This window comes from Microtus oregoni, unplaced genomic scaffold (genome assembly GCF_018167655.1).
Source record: "Microtus oregoni isolate MIOR12 unplaced genomic scaffold, Mior012 000037F_ref0000500, whole genome shotgun sequence".
NCBI lineage: Eukaryota > Metazoa > Chordata > Mammalia > Rodentia > Cricetidae > Microtus > Microtus oregoni.
The window spans coordinates 6,987,888-7,010,611 of NW_024543096.1; the positions used below are offsets into that span (position 1 = coordinate 6,987,888).

The 22,724-nt window shown below is 44.5% G+C and overlaps 1 protein-coding gene across 4 annotated transcripts in view; it reads left to right on the forward strand.

Moving 5' to 3' along the window:
• The window catches only part of Lypd6 (LY6/PLAUR domain containing 6), a 116,912-nt gene extending 95,273 nt beyond the window's left edge, over positions 1–21,639 (forward strand). For all 4 annotated transcript variants that reach the window (XM_041631372.1, XM_041631375.1, XM_041631373.1 and 1 more), the window contains exons 3-5: positions 254–352; positions 16,901–17,031; positions 18,802–21,639. In XM_041631372.1, the coding sequence (XP_041487306.1) occupies positions 254–352; positions 16,901–17,031; positions 18,802–18,969 (398 nt within the window). In that variant the 3' untranslated portion in view covers positions 18,970–21,639. The remainder of the gene's footprint in view (positions 1–253; positions 353–16,900; positions 17,032–18,801) is intronic.
• Positions 21,640–22,724: the final 1,085 nt, after the last annotated feature.

Consider the following 22,724-nt stretch of genomic DNA (forward strand, 5'->3'; position numbering starts at 1 on the left):
CAGATCAGGAGTAGGCAGCCTGTTTAAATGAAACCGACTGGGTGCAGAGTGTTGTGTGCCAATACAAGTGTTCACGTCTCAGGAGTAAATTTCCTGCTGTAAAATGCTGAGTCATCAGATACTTCGTTTTAATTTTTTTTTCTCCACCTCCAAGAGATCTCGAGAACCCTTTTAAAAATTAATATATTTAACTTTACAGGATTCTTTGCTCTGTTTGACTGAATATTTTTTTTTAATCTCTTGGTTTTTGCAGCCACTCCATATCCTGGTGGATTTAAATGCTTCACCTGTGAGAAGGCAGCAGACAATTATGAATGCAACCGCTGGGCTCCTGATATCTACTGTCCTCGAGGTAAAGTCTCAGTAGACAGATTGGGTCCCCAGAGCACTTGAGAGCGAGTGGCCCTGAAGACCAGGTACATGCTTGGAATTGCAACTGCTCCTCTTGTCTGAGGTTATCGGCAGATCTTTAGGGCAGATGCATAATTCATCCTCCAAGACTCTCAGATACACAGGGACCCATACGATCATTCCCTTTCTCGTGAAGCGTAGTTGGAGCTCTACAGGAGGTAGCTGAGACGTCTCCACCCTGGGGCCAGCCAAGTGTGGAACAGTAGAGAATGGGCAGCTTGTTTGCCACTCTTTGAAGCCTTCATCCTTAGTCGCTTCTTTCATGTAAAGGATGAATCGATGCTCATGTAAAGATTTCATTTACTGCCTGTCTTGCCACGGTCTTACAGTTTGAGACTGAAAGCTGACATTCTAAATGCCATCACCGCATAAATAAAAAACCTTGAGCCTTTTCAACTGCTAAGTTCTCTTTCAAGGACGAGATGGACCGCTTGAAATTTTGACCAAAGTGCTCATTGGGAAAAGAAGACACATCCTATTTATATCTCTCTTCCTAGCGAGTGAAAACGAAGTTTCTATCCGGCTGTGAGGTCATGGCTAATTGACTGTTTTATTTTGTAGGAAAGTCGACTGGTTGAGTGGGGGTGGGGTGTGTGGACTATGGGCTATTCCATTGGCAGTTGTCATGGCAGTGAATGCTTTCCACTGTAGATTTAATTCAGATATGTTAGAATGACGAATACAATAAATGCATTCATTATTTTTCAACATAAGGCAAGACTTCTCATGTCCGGTGCAAAGAATGCCCCTTTGCTGGTCATGGTAGGCTGGCATTGCGAGAGCTAGGGCAGTTCTAACAGATAGAGACAAGCAGTTCACACTCTTTAACCTTGATCTTTCTCCTGGGACTTTCTTGAAGGAGAACCTGCTGAAAATGTGTGCTCAGCCTGTGGCTCTCAACCTACAGCACGACCACTGCCCATGCTGTGGCTTATCACAGCACAGGGGGATGCTACCATAGCCTACTCTGTGACTCATCTGCCTGGCAGATTCATCAGGCCTGAAATGCGCCCAAGAACTTGCCTTTCCAAAGTGTCCCCATGTGAGCAGACGCAGCCATATCCAGACCCACAGTGAAAGAACCCCGGAGTGGGGAAGACTCGGGATAACACGACCCCCCAGGAACTCACAAGAGACCATCCTTGCTGCAATCACACAAGGTTTATTGACAGGACAGGAACCAGTGCACTGGGGCTGAAACTCATTTCCCACGCAGGGGTAGAGTTCCACCTCAAGTAGCTGGGAGAAGGGGTATTTAAGGAAAGAAACCATAACCCAATAACCCAAAGGTGGTAGGGAGGGCGTCATTGGAAAATTCCGAAAATACTAGTGATAATCACAAGGGGGGTAACTCCCTGTTTCTGACGATTATTCTCAAGATTATAATCTAACTTTATGGTCAGCTAGTTCCTGGAACAGAGTCACTGAACTGGCTAACCTAGATTTTCGGTTCTTCCTCTTCTTGCTAGATTTTTTTGGCTCTACTCTTTCTGCTAAAGGGGTCTGAATTTATCCGGGTCTTTCAACAGCTCTACACAAATTGAACCAGGCTGAGTTTCGGGCCCTGCATCAGTATCTCTCTCTATGCCTGGTGATTCTGCGCAACAGTCAAGGGTTGAGAACTGCTGGAGGCTCCTTTAATTCCTAGGAGGGAAACGTCTCATTTCTAGGCTCTTGTTGAATTTTAGGTAGTGATGTCAGAGGGCCTTAAAAAATTATGGAGACAAGGAAAAGATGATGCCGGTGAAGCCTATCTTAATCATAAGGTTAATTTTGCCACCTTGGTAACCCACACCCTGTCCCTTTCCTTCTACGGGGAAATTTGTTCAAAATGAGTTCGTGTTTTCATGTTCTGGCTTTAGCTCTGCAGGATGGACATTTGGATCAGTTGTTAAAGGGCCAACTGAACCCCTGCTTCTCAAAAGTGGCTGTACATGGCAACCGGGCCAGTAAATGCTTAGAAGCACCGGTGCCTGGGGTGCCCCCCACATGACGCCTTTTTACTGGTGTGGGTGGATCCCAAGGACAATGATTTTGAAAAGCTCCCTGAGTGGCTTCAATTTGCATCAGAACTTGACAATTGTCATCAGTGAGTCTGGACAAATCCAGAAAGATGTGCTTTAGGGCTGGCTCCTACTAGAACAGATCTGGCCAACTGGCTTCTAACCTTGTTGTCATTTGCTAGAACATGATATCTGAATCTCAGGAAGTTGAAAAAAAAATCAAAAGAACCAGAAACTTATTTCCCACTGCTCTGAAGGCCATGCAGTCCAACAGCAAGGCTCTGGAAAGTTCAGAGTCCGGAGAGTTTGATGCTCTGCTTCCAATGTGGCGCCTTCTTTTGCCACCTCCCAGGGAGAGCAGTGTTATGTGTTCACTATGTACGGCCAGATAGAAAGGAGCAAAGCCACCTTGTACAGGCCTGTAAGGTGTCCCCACCCCACCCATGAGGTCGGCTTTACCTTTCTGACTTCACCTCTCCAAGGTTCCACCTCTTAATGCCGATGAATCGGTTACAGGGGAGGAACTTTGGAGGACATGTTCAGCCAGGAGCAGCAGCACGTGGCTGCTTAGGACGGACTCAGCAGAGCTTACAGGGCACAGGAAGGCATGTAAACTAGTATCTGTAGACTTTAGCAGACAAATCCCTCCCTGTCGCAGAAGACGAAACACAGGTGACCAGAAGCACCACACTGGAGTGAGTCCCCAGGAGGAGAGAAAGCCCTGTCTTGATGCTTTCTTTCAGACCAGAATCTTCCTCTTCAAACTCCAGACAACTGGAAGAGCTGAGAGGTCTTTACAGAAGCTATCCCTTCCCCATTTTCCCGAAGCTCCCCTTTTATCTTGCTGTTCTGTAACTGCTTGGGGACAAATACAGTTGCGCTCTGAATCCATGACATAAAGGAGTCAGGCCAGGCCCCTGGGACAATTACGCAGTGAAAGATAGGAATCTAGTTTCTTCTTTCTAGGAGCAGACAGTTTACCCTGGGAGATAAGATCTGACCGGATCAGGTGTTAGGCACAGCAGGTGAAAGTTAAGTGCCCAGTGAGTCTGGCCTTAAATGCTGTGGGAGCTGAGGGCAGAGAAGAGCAGCTGGGACTGAGGGGACAGTCGCTCCTCACACTGGGAAGTTGTACAATTCTCTAGCTAGGGAAAGGACTTAGAATATTTTAGGAGACTTACGGAAGTCACGCAGGGCAGTGGTGTGGACACTGGGCCATCCATATGTGCCCGACAGATGGGGAGGACCTGGCCTAAGAGTAGGCATGTGTGTATATCAAAGACTAATTAATAGACACCAGCAACTGCAGCAGCGCCCTTTTGAGTATTTTTGAGCCGCAGGGAGAGGCGGGAACTCAACGCCCAAGCCTGAGAAGAGGTGCAAGTACAAGATTCTTGTGTTTCTAAGTCTAGGTTATGTGAATTTCTATCAGTAAAACTAATAACCATGTTATGGAAATGTGGTTCCCTCCATCTTCCTGCATTTGTGCTGTTACCATTAGCCTAAAGTGACCAGAGGTGACCAGCAAGCTTAGTGAGGGCTGCTGAGAGGTTGCTAGGAAAGACACAATGCTTCCTGTGGCATCTCGGGGCCGTTGCGTGCTTATTTTGTGACATGCTTAGCTAGGTTTTAGTCATCCCAAGGTTGAAGGTGAAAAACCTGATTCTGGCAGAGCATTTGATCTTGTCTGTGTAGAATAAGGCCACACAGCCAGTTGCTTGGGGAGTGACTAAATCTGAAGCTTTCAGAAACTGGACTCTGGAACCATGGGTCTAGCTTGTCACAATATCCATCTGAGACGCATGGAGTTGACACACTTGACCGTGCCTCTGTACTGGTCCAGCGTGTCTCGAAGAAGCCTGGCAGTGACTAGACTCTTCCCAGGAACAATGACAGCTTAGCTAGATGCATGCCCACCTGCCGCAGGTTCACTGGAACTTCCTTTCTGAGTGAGAGAAAGTAAGAGTTTCCTCCCCTCTCACTTGGAGATTCATGGTAATTTCTGCTCCAGAGATAGCCTCTGAGATGCCCTCCATTCCCGACTCCCACTACTGCATCTTCTGCTACCCCTGTAATTTCATCTCACTCCTTTCATACCTGGCCACTCTTTCTTGATTTTTGTAAACAAAAAGGATATTGAGACCTATTATATGAGAGACCAATTGAAGGAACAGTGGATAGAAAATAGGCTGTGAGATTTGTGTGGTTCGATCACAGTCTTTACCCATGCCATCTCTTTGTTGGGAGAGGAACTATATCAATGTTTATTAAGAGCTAAATGGCAATTCAGAGAACCTAGCCTGGGCATGTTTGGGCCCTTCATGAGGAAGTGTCGCTGCCTCCTCCAAGACAAAATCTGATAGAATAGCAGAAGAAAATGCTATGATGGGGAATGTGTCCTCTGCTCCCAGCTTCTCAGCTGACCGCTGTTTTCTTGTGAAATTGAATCAATGAAGATGTCCTTCAGTGGCTCTTTCTGCATGCTAGTCTAGTGGGGACATTGGTACGGTGGGCAACAGAAATGAGATCCCAGCTTAAATGAAGAGAAGGCCATATTTCTAGGGAAGACTTCTTATTTCCGTCACTTCTTTGACAGGCCAATCTTTGGGGCATCCTTTTTTTCTGATTTACTTAAAATAAGAGTGAGATTTTCTTCTTTATTTTAGGCAACTTTATATTTAGAATATCGTCCTCCAAGGCGTGTACCTTAATTTAGATCAAGATATCTCTAGATCGCATGTTAACTCGAGGCTTTGAAACTTCCCAGGGTAGGAAAACCAGGATCTTACTCAGTGTGTGCTCTAGGGATCTTTCCCTTTCTGGAGACTTCATTTCTGCATCTACATAGGTATCTCATCTAGCACCTCAGGCTGCTAAGGAATGAGATGATTTTTAGATACTCCCTCTTCTCATATTACTGTCATGATAAATTAATGTCTTAAATGGCCAATTTTAAAGATATCTTGAATGTTAAAATACAGACATAGGAAAAATCGTAAGTGAACACCTCATTATCTTTACCAAATTGAGGTTTTGAATGTCTACCACTTATGTGAAGCCGTGAAACCCTACAGATCCCTGCATCATTACATCCCACCTCCAAAAGGGCCACTAAATTCTGTGTAAATGCAACTCTATGGGACCTAATCCTTGCTTTCACACAGTAGTAAGTACAGAGTTAGGAGTCTGTGAGCTGCAAAGTTAGTCTTTCTCACAAATGTTTAAATCATTATGGGAAAACATGAAAAATTGATCTATTCTGCTATGGTGGGCATTTGGACTGTGCCCAGTTTTGAAGTGCATTAATATTCTTCTCTGTCATTTGGTACCTGCACATATGAATTCCTGACAGATCTATTCGGGAAGTATGGTTGACGGGCATGGGCAGGGAAACATTGGCTTTACCAAATACTGCCTAATGATTGTTTATTTTTTTTTTTAAAGTTCCTGAACTCTCACCATCTGCATACACAAACATTGGCTACACAATGCTGGCCAAACTTACTATTGACAGAAACAACAGAAGCTAGAACTCCATAGTATTGTTAAATATTAAGTATGAATAACTGCCAACTTTGACTTCCAGTCTGAGCCTGTCAGCCTCACTTTTTCTCCCCTGTTGCTCCACTAGCTCTGAACTGGGTTTGTGCATCTAACCCCCGGACTAAAACTCTGCCCTGTTGGCAGCGGGTTTTGCTTGGTTTCCCAGCCTCTGCCTTTGTGGGTTTCTGGATTAACAGATGCCCAAGGAAAGAGCACCGAGTCAGGCCCAACCAAATGAGCGTTCCTCTTCTTTGCTTCCTTACTCTTCAGATCCTCTGATCTTTCATCAGACTTTTGTAGTTTTAGCTGCATTTTATCATTTTAAGTTTATTCTTTGTGTTGATACCAGAGTAACCACCTAAGCAAGTAAAATTCTTCAAATTTTTCTTTCATTATACACACACATACACATACATATATACATAGATATATATGTGTGTGTAAACATTATATATAATATGTGATATAATTAGATAGTAGATATATATAATTCAGTATTAGCTATTTCATCCAGATATTTTTTTTTATTGAGAAAAGGAGAAAACAAAAAACAAGTTTCCACCTCCTCCCAGCCTCCCATTTCCCTCCCCCTCCTCCCACCCTTCTTCCCCTCCTCCCACCCTTCTCCCCCTCCCCCCACTCCTTTCCCCCTCCCTCTCCAGTCCAAAGAGCAGTCAGGGTTCCCTGCCCTGTGGTAAGTCCTAGGACCTCCCCCCTCCGTCCATATCTAGGAAGGTGAACATCCAAACTGGCTAGGCTCCCACAAAGCCAGCACATTACGTAGGATCAAAACCCCGTGCCATTGTCCTTGGCGTCTCATCAGCCCTCATTGTTCGCCATGTTCAGAGAGTCCGGTTTTATCCCATGCTTTTTCAGTCACAGTCCAGCTGCCCTTGGTGAGCTCCCAATAGATCAGCTCCACTGTTTCAGTGGGTGGGTGCACCCCTCGTGGTCCCGACTTCTTTGCTCATGTTCTCCCTCCTTCTGCTCCTCATTGGGACCTTGGGAGCTCAGTCCAGTGCTCCAGTGTTCATCCAGATATTTTAACCCAAAAGTTCTGATATCTTAAGTAAGATTAGTAGTAGTAGTAGTAGTAGTAGTAGTAGTAGTAGTAGTAGCATCATCATTATTATCATCATCGTCATCATCATCAGTAGCAGCAGCAGCAACAACATTATATTAAGAGTATCAAACCTACTCCAATTCACAATGGTTTTGTCCAGATATTTTCTGTTTGGTGGCTTCAGGTGGAGCTATGGTTACGAGCGTGACATGTACTCCATTGAATTGGGTGTTTGAACAGTTGGTTCCCAGCTAGCGGTGCTGTTTTGGTAAGTTCTGGAGTATTTAGGAAGTGAGGTAGCTGCTGGTGCTGGGCTAATGGATTAGAGTGGACCCTGGTTCTGGTCTGGCCTCTTGCATCCTGATTCGCTGAGATGTGAGCAGTCTTAGCCACGTACTCCCACTGCCATGAACTCTTCCTGACCTTCCCTGCATGATAGAACAAGCTCTCTCAAACCATGAGCCAAAATAAATTCTTCCCAGATTCTTACACTGAGTATACTGTCACAGTATGAGAAAAGTGTCAGATGGGCGGCATCTGCTTCATGCTTTTGCCATCTTCCCTTTATTTTAGTCACTGTCTGCTTCAATGTTAGTTCTCGCTACTGTTTATGAACCTTCCAGGACACCGTGTGCGCCCTTGCCCAGTAACAGCACAGTGATTGCTGAGCTTCAGTGATTGAAGGGAGAGCGTCCTCATGGTATGTGTCAGCCATCATTAGGAAGTGTAGACCATAGCTTGGTTATGTACACCCGTAGCCCAGTACTTGAGAGGCAGAAGAAGGAAACAGGGGCTTCAAGGGCAGCCTGGGCTACATAGATCTGTCTCAAATAAAATATACCAATAAAAAAGTGTGGTTGATGTTTTTGAGAAAGCAGGGAAGGGATAGTCTGATGGTTTGCCCGAGAGGTACAGGAGAAAGGCAACTAGTATCTGCTTGGACTGATGAGTGCCTGTTTACTGTTAAGTTCTGTCTGGGGGAAGAAAACCCATAGTTTCAGGTAATCCCTCCAGATCCTTTGATAGGAGCAGGACAGCCAAGAAGATAACCTGATGCTTGGAAGCCAGCGGCTGTATGGTTTCTGTAAGGGCGAGCAGACCATCCCTTTATAGGTCACGTTTCTTTCACTGGGAGAGTCCTTCTGTTACTGATTTTGAATTACAGTGGGCTACGTACATGGGAGAGCAAAACAGTGTAAGCTTCCTCACAAACGGAACGTGCTCTGGAAGCAGAGCCTTCACTGAGAAGTGACCCTTTCCAGAATCTCAGAAGCCTCTCTTGTGCTTGTCTCCATCCTTTCCCACAACCAAGGCGTCATTGTTGCTGGAGGAGGCATGCCTCACCACCTCCAAATAGAGATTCTTACCCCTAGCCCTATGGATGTGACTGCTTGGAGATAGAGTCTTAAAGCAGTGATTAAGATTACAGAAGGTAGTCAGGTAAATGCTGATCCCGTATGACTGGTGTCCTTGTGAGAGGAAACTGGAATTCACACAGGCACTGGGGAAAGATGATGTAAAGATGTACGGGTGGGGTGGGTAGAAGCCCTCTATGAGCCAAGGAGCACAGCCTCAGAAAAAAGCTCGACTACAAACTTTTAGCATCCAAAACTTAAGAAAAACTTTGGTGGAAGTCCATTTCTTTGGTAGCTTTTATAGTAGTCTTAAAAAACTAATATGGCACCATCCTGATTTCGAATAATATAGATCAGTTGCATAAGCTTCTTATTTTTCTGATTTCTTTTTCTCAGTGTTATGTGAAGTATACTTATCTTATTAAAAATACATCCCAGTCATTCTTACTGTTCTATGAATAGACACTAGATGCTGTAATTTATTTATTCTGACACCAGTGGGCCTTTTTGTAGTCTCCAGTTGTTATTTGTACAAATAGTTCTCTATGACTATGCTAGAACTTTCATTTCCTTTTAGCATTATGTGTGTGTGTGTGTGTGTGTGTGTGTGTGTGTGTGACTTATGTTGACAGAGTTTGCATGGATACACTCTTAGTAGATCTTAGCAAATACTTTCCCCAAGTGGCTACACTGTACAGAATTACAGTTCTCATAGAAATGCTGAATAAACTAGATGAGATCATTCAAAGTACAGGCATGGTAGAGATTTTTCAAATATCACAGATTTAAATTTAAGTGTTTTAATTTGATTAAGCTTTAAGAAGAAGAGCTTGGCTGTACATGGCCTTCCCATATCTATATCTGTCTTCATAGTATATTAAGCATGTGGTGAGTTGTGCAAGGATATGACACATGTTGTAGGAATGTAGACACCAATGAGAATGAACCCTATTCTTTATAATCCAGAACAGTAGATAGATCTCAGCCAGGATCCTGCCCACCACAGGATTGGTTATGGAGTTCTTCGTAGCCATCTGGCCTGAAAAGGTCATATGGATGGCTAAGCATCTTATCGTGCACGAAGCAAAGCATTCTCCTATGTATAATTACGTAGCCTGTGATACCAGGAATGCTGATGCTTTCATTCTGGAGAGATGACATTAAGGCCCTTTTCTGCTTCCCTTATGAAGTACAAATAAAATCCTGACCATTATCCAGGAACCAAAAAGAAAAAGAGAACTCTGAAAGGTGGAGAAAGAGAAAATTGCAAAGTAGCACTGGCCTTCAGGGTAGTGCTGCAATGACTTCTAGGTTTTCTTCCTAGATTTGGAGCTGAAGAATAAACCCAAAGTATCACTGGCACAGGCACAATAAACCCTAGCAAAGTCGTCCTTTTGCCAGTCAACAGCCGGGGAAGGAGGCAGCCTAGAAAGACAGGAAAGTTCTGCATAAGAGCCATTACTCTCAGCAAACACCACAGACAAAACTGTAACTACACCTTTTTAGCAGAAGGGAACAGAGAGTCCACCCTTCAGTTCGTGGCAGGCTATACTGTAATGTGAGATGCCTTTCTGTATATGTGTTGCTTTTATTGTTTGATGAATAAAGCTGTTTTGTCCAATGGCTCAGCAGAGTAAAGACAGGCAGGAAAGCCAGAGATATAGAGAGAGAATAGGCAAAGTCAAAGAGATGCCATATAGCTGCCAAGGGAGAAAGATGTCAGAACATTACTGATAGGCTACAGCCTCATGGTGATTCATAGATTAATAGAAATGTGTTGATTTAAGATGTAAGAGCTAACTAGGAATGCACCTGAGCTGTTGGCTAAACAGTATTGTAATTAATATAGTTTTATGTCATTATTTGGGTATGGGTGGCCAGGAAACAAAAGTGAAAGCGCAGTCTCTGATTACACAATGGTATCCAATATGGGGCTTGAACCCATGGCCCTGATATTAAGAATCTCATTAATACATACCAACTAGAACTCATGCAATTGTACTGAGTTCTTTCATAGGATGGTTGCTGAGATGGACAAGTAATGGACTCTTCATTCTTTCTGGGCAATTATAAAGTATCCCCCTATTGCCAGCAGAAACCATGGTGGTAGACTTCAGGCTTCTGAGTCCACCAGCAAGGAGCTGCCTCCACCCCATCTGGGACACTGTAAAAACCAGCTGGGTGGAGAGTCAGAACTTTGCCTCCCACCACCCACTGGCAATAAGCCCCACCCACTGGCAATAAGCCCCACCCCCTACTCTGCACAGCATTTATAAAGCCTGTGTGGGGAGCATTGATCGGCCCACCAATCTCAAGCCAGATTTCATGATGCTACAGCATCACATAGAAATGTCCAGATTTCAGTTGAAAAGTCATCCCACATCCCAGGAAGGGCTCAAATTGAACGGAGAGCATAAGGGGCATCTGACACAACTAACTTTAAACCCAGGAAAGCTTTACCATGGCTCACAGTTTTGGAGGTTTGAATGTTACTTGGTTAGTTAGTTGTTAGTTGGTCCTGTTGATTTCAGGCCTTCAGCTAAGCTGCACATTGTCCTGGGAGCCGTGGTAGAACAAGCAGCTCATTTTACAATGGTGGTGGTATGCGGGAATGGTTGGAGAGATAGACATGCCTTAACGACCTAACTCTCACACAATCCATTCACTTAAACCTTCTATGACCTCCTAGTAACACAAGAGGCTGGTGAAAAAGTAGTTAACATGTGGACTTTTGAGGGACACTACAGATCCCAACTATTACAAATGATCACCAAGCTGAGGTAGAGATGAAGAATTACCTGATGAGGAATTTAAGTCAATGGCAATAAAAAAAATGCTTCAGTCATTATAATTACCCTAAAAATACCAAAGAAATTGGGAAAATATGAGTGGAACCAAATGAAAATTTCTGATTGTTTAAAAAAACATGGCCGTGCTTGAAATAAAAATGTCCAGCGGGTACCCCAACAGAGTCACAGCAACAAATGAGAAAGCCAGTGATTTGAAAGCAGAACCATAGAACGTACTCAACCTGGAGACTGGAAGGGGAAGTGAGAACTGGATTTCAGGGATCCACAGAGCTTAACAGATGTGCTGGGAAGGAAAGAGTGATTCGCAATCTGTGGGTCACCACCCCTTTGGACCATCAGAAAACACAGAAATTTGCATTATGATTCATAAGAGTAGCAAAAATTACAGTTATGAAGTAACAACGAAAAAATAATTTTATGCCTGAGGGTCACCACAACACGAGGTCGCAGTGTTAGGAAGGTTGAGAAGCAGTGGCCCAGGCATCTGCAATCTTGTCAGTTTTCTGCTGTCTCCAGCTCCTGTTCTTGCTTTCCTGTCTAAGAGACATCCACACACCCAGCAGTTCACACCGTTTGATGTGAACATGGGAACAATTCCATACTGAATGACATCAGATTTGTAAGGGAGACCTAATTTTACTAGATTTTTGCCAAGTGTTAATGAGATTGTTTTCAGGAATGACCGAGGTATCAGGTATGGAGGCGGATGTACGGAAGTTCATCTGTATATTCATAACAATCCAGCCGATGTCTCCAGGTTCTTTAAGTAAGCATACATATTCATTACCTCAAAGGGAATTCAAATTTTACACACTTGTCAGTTTCCTAGACTGTTACTCAGGCCCAGACCAGGAAGCGATAAAGTCTTGCAGTAGGAAATGTATTATGCAGGCATTTCAGAGAATTTAGAGGCTCATATTTGGGGGGAAATCTGAGCTGCTTCCAGCATTTCTGGTTCACATTTTTTGGGAAGATAAAGGTGTCACATTCTAGGTGGTGCCTTCCAGAGATTGTCACATGGGAAGAGAATCAGGGGGGAGGCATATTGTTGTTTGTTCTACACACATGCGAGGCGTGATGGGACACTGGCCGTGCCCAGGACATAGAAGGAGAAGACCAAAGGTGTGGAATGAGAAGGTTGGTGAGGTCACGTGAGTGAGAAGAGGTTCAAGGACAAAGCAGGAGAGAGCATCTACAGTTGGGTTAAAACAAACATCAGAAGAGAAAAGACCATAGACAAAGACGACCTGGAAGTCCTGTCTGAAGTCTAGGTGGGAAATCCCAGAGAGGCGATTCACAGTTGAATAGGGACTGCAAAGAGGTCCTGCACCTTAGGGTGCTCAGAGCAGTCTCTGCCTGGCCAGCAATGCAGATGTGAGCTGCTGAGTGCACAGTAAAAAACTGAGCAGCGGTGTGCAGGCAGGGGCCACCAGCCCTTTGACTTCTAATAGAATCTGTAAGGCTGTTGTTACAATTCTTTGCTTCCCCTTCATTTTCACGCACCCGAGGAATTGTTTCCTGGTATTGCTGTAAAAATTAGACATCTTTGTGTTAAACCCAAACTAGCAGAACCACAGAACAGGGCAGCTCGGAGAAAGTGTTTCCCTCCGACACAGACGTATGTAGTGGCTTAATTCAAATAACCCCTGGTATAGTCTGTTGAAGCAGTTTCTTCTACTGGAAACTATATTGGTTAGTGAAAATGCTTTTAGCTATGAACTGGTTTTAAATTTCAAAAGGTGACTGAGGAGCGAGAGGGAGAGACCGAGACATGAACAGAGAGAGTTGTGAAAATTACACTTTGTGTTTTTCAGTTATGGATTGAGCAGTCTTTTCCATTTCTGACTTTACCATGAGTTGAAGAGTTTGGCTTCCCAACCTCTGGGAATTCTAGGCAGTTGCAGACTATGAGATTTTAGAGGCTGAACTAACCTGGTAGAAATTCAAATCCATCTTTTATCTTTTAGATAAAAGCCTTTGAAATCCTTTTAGTGTGAAGTTATCAGCAGGCTTGATTCTCATATAACCTCATTACCAACCCCAGGGTTCTTCAGAATGCGGAGCTAGCCACGCTCTGTGGCTAGGACTCAGTTTTGATGGCTGCTCCCGCTCAGTGATAAGCCGCCTGTGGTTCACCTGGTTCTGCTCGGGAAATTCCATCTGCGAGCCCCAACACACACTTTTGGAGATCCCAGATTACAGCGCCTAGTGAAGGCGCTCATAAAACGTGCACCAGTGAAACCACTTCAACTTTATTTGAGCACTCCAACCCCATATTTAACTGCAGAACCTTTTTTTTTGCATTAATATTTCATGACTCACCTAGGGCTTTGCAAGCTAAGAAGTGGAGTGGATGCCTTTAAGAAACTGCTGCTTCAGAGTGAAGGTCTCTACCATGGGAGGCAATGGCGGTGTTCTCAACCTGTCTTTGTCTCGTGGATTGTGCTTGATGGTGTTCCAGGAAAAATTCTTATCCGGCATTTTCAATGAACTCCATTCTCCTCTCAACACAGATAGACAAAAATTGGTTTGTTAGGTGTTAGGGTTTTGCATATTTTCCTGAAAAAAAAATATTTGAATCAGTGCGGGGAACTGGAACCACGTGGCATTTGAAGGAATAAACCTCCTATTGATGAATTAATGAGGAGAAAGATGAAGAAAAAGCAGTTGGATCCAGTTTACCAATTGCTATCTTAAGGCTCATTTCGACCAAGCTCATTCATTACTTGAGGAACAAACCTAGTTTCCCACACTGAAGCTTGTAGTGATTTACTTCCTCCATCTGGGTGTGATGTTAACTGTACACATTTACATTTTTAGCTGCACAGCCTCTGGCAGCTGCTCAAGTTGCCGGCGTGAGGCAGAGCCAGGAGATAAGAACATTCCTGCTTTTATTGCTTTCTCCAACATTTGAAGTCGGGGTGGGAGTGGAAAAGGTATACATACCCATCATAGCCATAAATGTCCATCATCTGATGGCCAAGACTAAAGCCGTCCTCTTCGGAAGATGGGGTAAATCTCTCAGGCTTCTGGTCTTGATTTGTTAAAGCCTGCAGATGAGCAAACCTGCCCCCTCTTCATCCAATAGCCAATCACCTCCACCTTTAATTAGAGGCCAGGGCTTGGGGGAATTTGCCAGGTGTAATACTTTCAACTGTTCACCCCCAGATGACCTCACTTACCCTAATCCCCAAGAACTCCACAGGACCCTGAGCTATCTGGAGACTGCCTGGTCTGACTGACTCCAGGAAACAGAATTCCAGGCAGGGTGCATTGTGGGGACAGCACCCCCAGTCAGGGAAAAGACATCCACAGCAATGTCACCCAGGGCAAGGAGTTGCCATTGGTCAGATTCAGAGGTGATCCTGTGAGTTGAGCTTGCCTAGGGAGACATTTAAACCCTCGACTTTCCATGATTTCCGAGATGTGTCAGTGTGGTCTAGATATGAGCTCATTCCCGGGACCTAATATTAGGCCTTCTTCGTTGAACACTAGCTCTTTGATAAAAAGCTGCCAAAATCATGACAGAATCTGATGGGGGAAATTTTTATTGCCTAATAAATAATTCCACAGACCATAATTCCATATTAGCAACTAAATACCCCAAATGTATAAAGCATGTGGAGTGAGAGCCAAGATACAGATGAAAAACGGTGAAGTGACACTTCCTGAGAATTATTCATCTCTTGTAATATGAAGGGGGGACTGGAGCACGCTCCTGCAGCCAGGCTCGTGGAGCTGCGTGCTGCCGGCAGGCCATAAATAATGACATGGAGCAGTGATGCTTTTTCTTTAGTTCTCTGTGAAACCCTGGAAGAAACCTCAAACTTTCTTCCCGGGATGAAGAAGGGCTGTAGACGGCCACAGTGGCCCTCATCTGCCGTAGGGGCGTGGAGATCAGAGGATGGGAAATAGAAGTTCCCAGATTCGGAGACCTGTAGGGTTGGTCCATTCCTGAACATTCTCCATCTTGCTGTTCTGGTGGCCAGGTTCGTTCTTTTGTGGAAAGTCATTTTTGCCAACAAAATGAATCCGTTTCTAATTCTTCTGATGTTAGATGGGAACACTTCACTGCCGGGCTCCAGCCTCAGTTCAGGTTCAGGTCCTGAGATGGGCACGTGGGGGCAGGCACAAGGAAAAATTGTGACTGCCAGGTGGATTGCACTCAAGTGGCCCGAGTAGCTCGGGCCATCTTTATTTATACTTAAATAGAGTTTTTCTTACCACGATTACATGAACAGTTTTATTATGGGCTCCTATTTTTGACTTTTAAGAAATATATCATATTTTAAGTAATACATCATAATCATTATGAAAGGCCCCATTGTTCCCCTTTATGTTTTCCCAAATAGACTTTCCTACCCCCTACAAAGTCATATTCTAGAGTTCAGCATTTTTGCAGGCTTAACTAGATATCGAGCCGAACACATCCTGATCTCACAGCACTTACGTCAGCTGGCAGCTACTTGCGGTTAAAAAGGAATAGATACGGGTACATTGCTTTAAGGACAACAGTATTCAAACCCAGACAGTTTTTTTTTCATGTCGGCAACAGTTCTCTTTTCTACAAGAGGGTCCCCATGTCTCAATCTCTCTGTAAAAGGTAGCCTTTGATAAGGCACGCATATGTACCCAACTGTCTCTATTGAGTCAGAAAAGTCCCCAGGATTAGGAGCTATAGTTAGTAATTCCGAGATAAGAGATTCGAGAAGCATTAACCCCTGCTGAATCTTAGGGGAAAATACTTAAGAGAGAACAGAATTTCCAGGGGGAAATTACAGCTGTCGAAGGTGTGACCGACAAAAGAGAAGTAAAAACTGCCCAAAGAATCAACAATACAACGATCGAGAAAAGAACCTGCAAGCTGCACGAATTTTGCAAATTCCTATGCTGTCCCGTGAACTACTGGTTCTTGCCAAGTCAGAGTCCCTTCCCTGGGTGCCTTGCCCAGAGGAAACCCATTGGACAGGTAGTCATATGCTAATCAGAGGCTAGGCTGCACGACTCCCAACACTTTACACACACACACACACACACACACACACACACACACTGCTATAATCTTCCATCTTCCGAAAGCCTCTTGTTACCACCCTCCCCCAACTTTTCTCTTAGATCACTCCCTTTGAAAACCACTACAGCTCTAACCGCCTGTGAGCCGCCATCCTCTGAACCTCTCATCCCTAAAAATACAAAATAAGAGCAATGGTAAAATGTGTGCAAAGGCAGTTATGCTATCGTGTCTTGCTTTGGGGGGACTGTGATGGACAGAGAGACCAGCGTTCTGCAGAAGGCCATCCTTCTGCCAGGGGGTCAGGGGGAAGTGGATCTTAGCATGGAGGCTGTGTCCATCCTGTGTACTGTCATGTCTTACTAAAAATCACCTTGGGAGGAGAGCATGGCAGACACTCAGAGTCATCATCTAAGGAAGCAGAAGACAGTTCTTTTGATAATTTCCTGAAAGGGAAGTTTCGTCTCATTATTGGGGTCCACGCTTAGGAAAATTCTTCATTGGCATTTGAGTCATTTGATGGGTAATGGGAGAGCTACTTCCTTTGAGATCTGCTTCCCTCCGCCATCCTCTGGTGCCTATATTTAGAGCATTTCATGAAAAGTGAATTTGAGGGGCGTCCAGGAAGACAGCCTGCTGTGTTCTTTTCGGTCAGACAGGACTCGCGTTTCCCATCTCAATGAAGGATTGTTTTCTCCTGACAGACACCAGATACTGCTACACTCAGCACACCATGGAAGTCACAGGAAACAGCATCTCTGTCACCAAGCGCTGTGTCCCACTGGAGGAGTGCTTATCCACGGGCTGTCGAGACTCAGAGAATGAAGGCTACAAGGTCTGGGGAAGCATTAATTACCGCTCCTTTACTGGATTCTCCAGGGCTCATGAACAGATCTCCCCCACCCATCCGTACATAGGTTGTGAAAATGTACTTGTTTTCCTGTTTGCTTTAGGAGAATACCAGCCTGTAGCCGGGCAAAGGACAAGCAGATGGGGCGTGTAGGACCATGTAAAGAGGAATGGTGAGAGTAGCTTAGGCCTTTCCTTCCCTTAGAAGAGTCCTGAAAGGAGAGGTCAGGGACCACTCAAACACATCTTGGTAGCGCATGGCAGATACTCCATCTTCTGCCTGAGGCAGCAGGAGGCAGTATAGTTTGATAACTTTCTCTAGAGCGAGGGTGCATGGCATTCTTGGGGTCCCAGTTTAGGGCAGCGCTCCATTGGCTCCTGAATCATTCCACAGATGATAAGAAAGCCACTCCCATGGATTTATTCCCTTTAAACACTAGCTGGTGCCTGTGGGAAGTGAGTGTTGGGCTGTCTAGGACGGAGACTATAAAGAGGCCAGCTTTGCTTGCTTATCCGTGGAATCCTGCATGTTCTTGCAGTGTGCCAGCGCTGACTCTGTGGGCTTCATCTCACACACTTGGGCCTTGACTTGACATCTGCCCACCTGTCAGGCCACCTCCCTGGGGTTCAGGGAAACTCCCTTTCTCTGTACCCTGGAACAGCCTTGCCATCCGGGGCAGCTTTTATTCATTAGAAGCGGAAACAATTTTTAAGCTACTTCTCAGATTCACTCAGAATTAAAACACCACCTGCCTCCTTGTTACTAATTTGAAGAAAGGTCAAGTCAAGGTCATTACCTGACCCCTCCAGCAAGCTGTGCGTGGCTCTCAGGCATTATTGTGATCTTTTTTCTCCCAAGAGGTGCACTGGGAACCCGAAGATGTGTCAGTTGCTTGTGTTACATACTAGTAAGAGAAAGACGGGCTGAAATTTAAACTTGCCCCCAACCTGTGTTCTCTCTTCTCAGCTATTTTGGGGACTCATGTTGGTTGTGGCCAAAGGTTTACCTCTCTCCTGACTAGTAGTAGCTTTAGGATAATAACCACCTTATGAATCTGACTCATCTGGGATCTTGTTAAAATTCAGATTTTAGTCCTTCAGTTCTGGGTATTCTGCACGTCTGACAAGCCCCCAGTTGGTGGTGTTGAGGCTGCTGGTCAACACAGTGGGGAGCCCTGGCCCCAAATAACTTTTGCCAGTGAATCCTTGGGTTGGCTTCTTGGATAGGCATCATGGGTAAAGCGATATAAAGCAAGAGTAATTGAATAAATAAAACCCTTCAGCTTGTCCTCCACTCAAGAGAATGGAGTTGACTATACCCATAGAATTAATGAGGGTAAACATTCAGGTTCACAGGACCCTAGTCATTGCCATTTTATCCTCACTGTGACAATCTCAAAGAGGAAGTTTTGCCCTCTTAACAGTTACTTTCTACTGCCAGGAAGAGCCTCTCTGAGGAAGGAAGGCAATTTTCATAATTCCCATTTTCAAGGACCGTGAAGCCTAACAGTTAGGGAAGGTGAGATGCCTGAAACAGAATGTAGGTTCCCTGAAATGTAGGCTGTAATTTTTCATGTGGAGTACTTGCTTCTAGATGGGATGCTGTTCTTGCCCTTCCTGAATGTCAGGCACTGTTCCTTTTGTAGAACAGACTTCTCATTTGCCAGGAGGCAGACTGTTCCTTCTGATGCCCCGCCTCCTTCTGAGGCAGGCTGGCTTCAGCTCACCCTTTCTTTCTTTGCATTCTTTCTTTCAGATCTGCACCTCTTGCTGTGAAGGAAATATCTGTAATTTGCCGCTCCCTCGCAATGAGACTGATGCCACGTTTGCCACAACGTCACCTATAAATCAGACAAACGGGCACCCACGCTGTGTGTCAGTGATCGTGTCCTGCTTGTGGGTGTGGCTCGGACTCACCTTATAGCAGCCCTCTCCACCAAACATAGCTCTGTGGGTGTCCCTGTGGCCCGCAGTCATGCATGAGTCATCGGCCTGGCAGTAGCGACAGAATGCGACCACAGCGCCCCGGACATGATCACTGCCAGGCATTCACATTGCCATAAAGAACAAGCGTTGCTTCAATGCTGTCATTTCCAGCCTAACCAAGACCCCATCTAAGTCAGCCTGTCCCCATACAGACCCTGATTTCTATACCACAAATCTGCGGTTTTGCTCCAAGAAAGAGTTCTGCATTTATGGATGTCTGGGTTCTTGATCCCGAAGCCATGCGTGAGCTGCGGGAGAAAGAGCAATGAATGCAGGTGGTGTAAAATTTCAGGAAAAGGAAAGAACCCCCTAGCTTAATTCAAATCACAGCTTCGCCTGTGGCTTTAGAATTTTAAAACTTTAAATCCAAAAATAAACGGAATAATTTCTTTGAGATTCTGATGGAGTCCCTAAAAGAGCAGCAAGGACTTTGCTCAGTTTCATTCCCCCAGCCTTCTTATCTTAACGTAGGGAAACACGCTCCTGCTGCTCTTCGTAAGGGACAAAAAAAGGCAATTAAAGTTTGTTGTATTTGTAGAGGTGACGAGAGAAAGATTTCATGATGAAATGAGCGCCCACAAGAGGAAGTTTATCCCTTCTTGTAACTGGAGGAGAGCTTGGCTCTGCCCTGAGAACTAATTCTGCCTCCCGAGTTCCTGGATCCCAGCTGGGCCAGGAGCATCTACAAATTCGCGAAGTGCGGTGGGGTTGTCTTCTCCACGTGTTGCATTTTACTCGGATATAGCTAATCTAGTCAGAGAGAGCGTGTCAGAGTAAAAGAAAGCTTTGTGAAGGTGAGTCCTAGTTCATTGCGAAGGCCCAGAAACGGCTCAGCAGAATTCTCTCACTGTCCATAGTATTGGCTACCAAAGAGCCCTCTCCTTCCCAAACCAAGTGACTTTAGGGAGAAAGTGCCGAATTAAATTATTGGTAGGTCAATAAGGTAAGAACACTGCTGTGCTGGGAGGAGAGGAAGATGGATCATAAGCGGCGTAGTATTTGCTTCTCTCAGGTGCTGCCTTTGGAGTAGAAAAGGTTTTCATCATCCTTCATGTTTTTTTTTTTTTAAACCTAGAAACTGCATTGTTTTCTTTTGCCATGTAAATTCTTTAAATGACATTTATTTTTGTATGGTATAAACTAGAAACTAAACTATATTTCAAAAAATGCTTTTTTTTTCCTGAACAAAATACGAATTTAGAACGCTTGTTTTCAACAATGGTAGAGCTTATCATTCATTTATGGAGAGTTATCAATGAGCCATGCACCGATGCTAAAAAAAAAAATGTTCATTTTCTGTGAGCATGAGTTGTATGTTCGCCTCAAGGGTTTTACTCGTGGTTTCCTCAGAAGCGTTGTTCTGGAAGTATTTGCGTGGAGACTATCATTGGTCCAAGTATCTCTGCAGGGCTGTGGGTTATGTTAGCATGGAACTTGGCGGAGCAAAGCCCTGATGAGGAGGACCGTGCTGTTAAGATACATGTGCCCTGCACAGGGAACTTTAGCTCATAAAATGAGACCCCCCCTCAGGGACCAAATATGAACTAACTCTGATACAGGTGATTGGAGTTGTATCACACAGCCTTAATTCAGAGTGTGGCAGGCTTATCAGTTTCTTGCTTCTAACTGGGGATGGGAGAGTCAGGAGAGAAAGGCACTTTGCTAAGCACTTTACGTAGTTAGGCCATATAAGCCCCCAGCAACTCTGAAAGGTACAGCACATATCTCTGCTTTACAGATGAAGGTCCTGAGACTCAGAGATGTTTGAGAAATGAAGCCTTTTCCTCCAGATGTAGTGTCTGCATGATATGACAGGTTTGAACAGAAAAGGATGTGGAATTTCTCTGCTAGGAAAACTTACAGGTCTGACTTCGTGGGAATTGGCCCATCTTATCATGTAGAACATATCCTGCTATCCAGGATGACATTTGCATGTGTCCCCAGTCGAAACTTTTTCTTTGGGGAGTAAAGTTATAGCTTCTTGATTTATCCCTCTGGTCAAAAGAGGAGACAGTTGACCTTGCATCTAAAGATGCTTTAAGACAATGGGAATTTGATGTTGTATATAACTATAAGTACCATTTTTTTTATGTGTGTGTGCATGGTCACACTCCACCAATATTTTCCAAATGCTGCATGCAGTCTGAACGGGAGACAAGGAACTGAGCACATTAGAGCCTGCCTGGCTGGTTTACAGGGATAAGGTTCTCAAAGGTCCAGATTGCCCACCGCCTGGGAATTAATTGCAGCCACTGTACACATGCGTGGCACACATCCCCAATGCCTTTCAAAGTGGCTTTTGTTTAATGCTCTCGAAAGAATGTGATTTGTTCACCAGCCCTCACCTCAGAAAGCCAAGGAGGAGCCATTCATGTAGACGGTCTAAGACAAGTTAGCCATCTGACTTTTCTGTCACTTTAAACTGTCCATTCAACCTCACCATTGGTGATGGCTTGACATGCCAAGAGCCATGATGTGTATATTAACCTATATGCCACATATTTATTTTTAGACTCCCTTCAACATCCATGCCAATATGGGATTAATGCCTAAATGTAAATATTGTACACTTTGTAAATCAATGAATAAAGATTTTAAGTGTGTTTCATCAGGCTTCTTCCTGCTAGTGTGTATGTCAATCAATGGTTAATATACTGGCTTATATACAAGCCGTGGGCTTAGCACCACAGTGGGCCTCTTTCGTGGGCTCACTTTCTAGAGATGTTATAGTCAAGAAGCACATACTTAAAAGCAACTTTTTTGTGCCGAGTGATTCATACAGAGGTAACTGCTCAGAAAATCAGAACTTTTCAGATTGGTCTATAGTTCTCCTTGAACATTTCTTTGTTAAAACCCATGGACACCGTGTGTGTGTGTGTGTGTGTGTGTGTGTGTGTGTGTGTTCATATGTGCCGTGTGTATGGAGGTGAGAGAAGAACTTTAGGGAGTTGGTACTTTCCTGCCATCAGCAGTCGGAGAACACATTTCAGGAGGTCTCGCCTTCTTTCACCCACTGCGCCATCTTGTCAGCTCCCCAATGTGCTCCAGCCTTTGTTCTCACTTGTTCCTCTTGTTAGCGGATTATTAAAACCGTGACTACTTCCTTCAGCGAGCAAACTCCAATCTTCCTTTGTGCAGATTGCCATTGCTGTAATTAGTTGAGTGTAAATATTTTTCTTGTAGTGAGATTTCAAATTTAAAATATTTCAAATTTAAAATTCAGAGGCCGAGAAATGGCTTCTCTAGAGTCCGCCTTTTCGTTCTAAGGGCAATACTGACTTTCGTGTATGATCTTATCTTCGAAGCACTGTAAAATGCTCTGTGCCTGGCTTCCATTGATCAACATGAACACATTTAGTGCTTGATGGCTACAGCTTTGCCGCGTCCAAGGAAGGTCACACTCGTGGTTTGTCTTAAGAGACTGTGATTCCTTTTTGTCCCACATGTCCCCAGGGTGACATGCGTGATGTCTCCCCCTTTCTCTGGCAGTTTTACTAGGAAGTTATTGTTCAGGTTTCTGAGTTGAAGGTGAAAGGAGCATTAGGAAACATCTGCCGTACCCCCTTTGTTTTCTATGCGTGAGAAAAGAACCCCAGAGAGCCCAGATTACTTGTTACTGCAGACGCTGCATGACTGCGTTAAGGATCTAATTCTGCCAGGTGTCCCTTCTGCGATGCTTGGAGTAATGAAGCA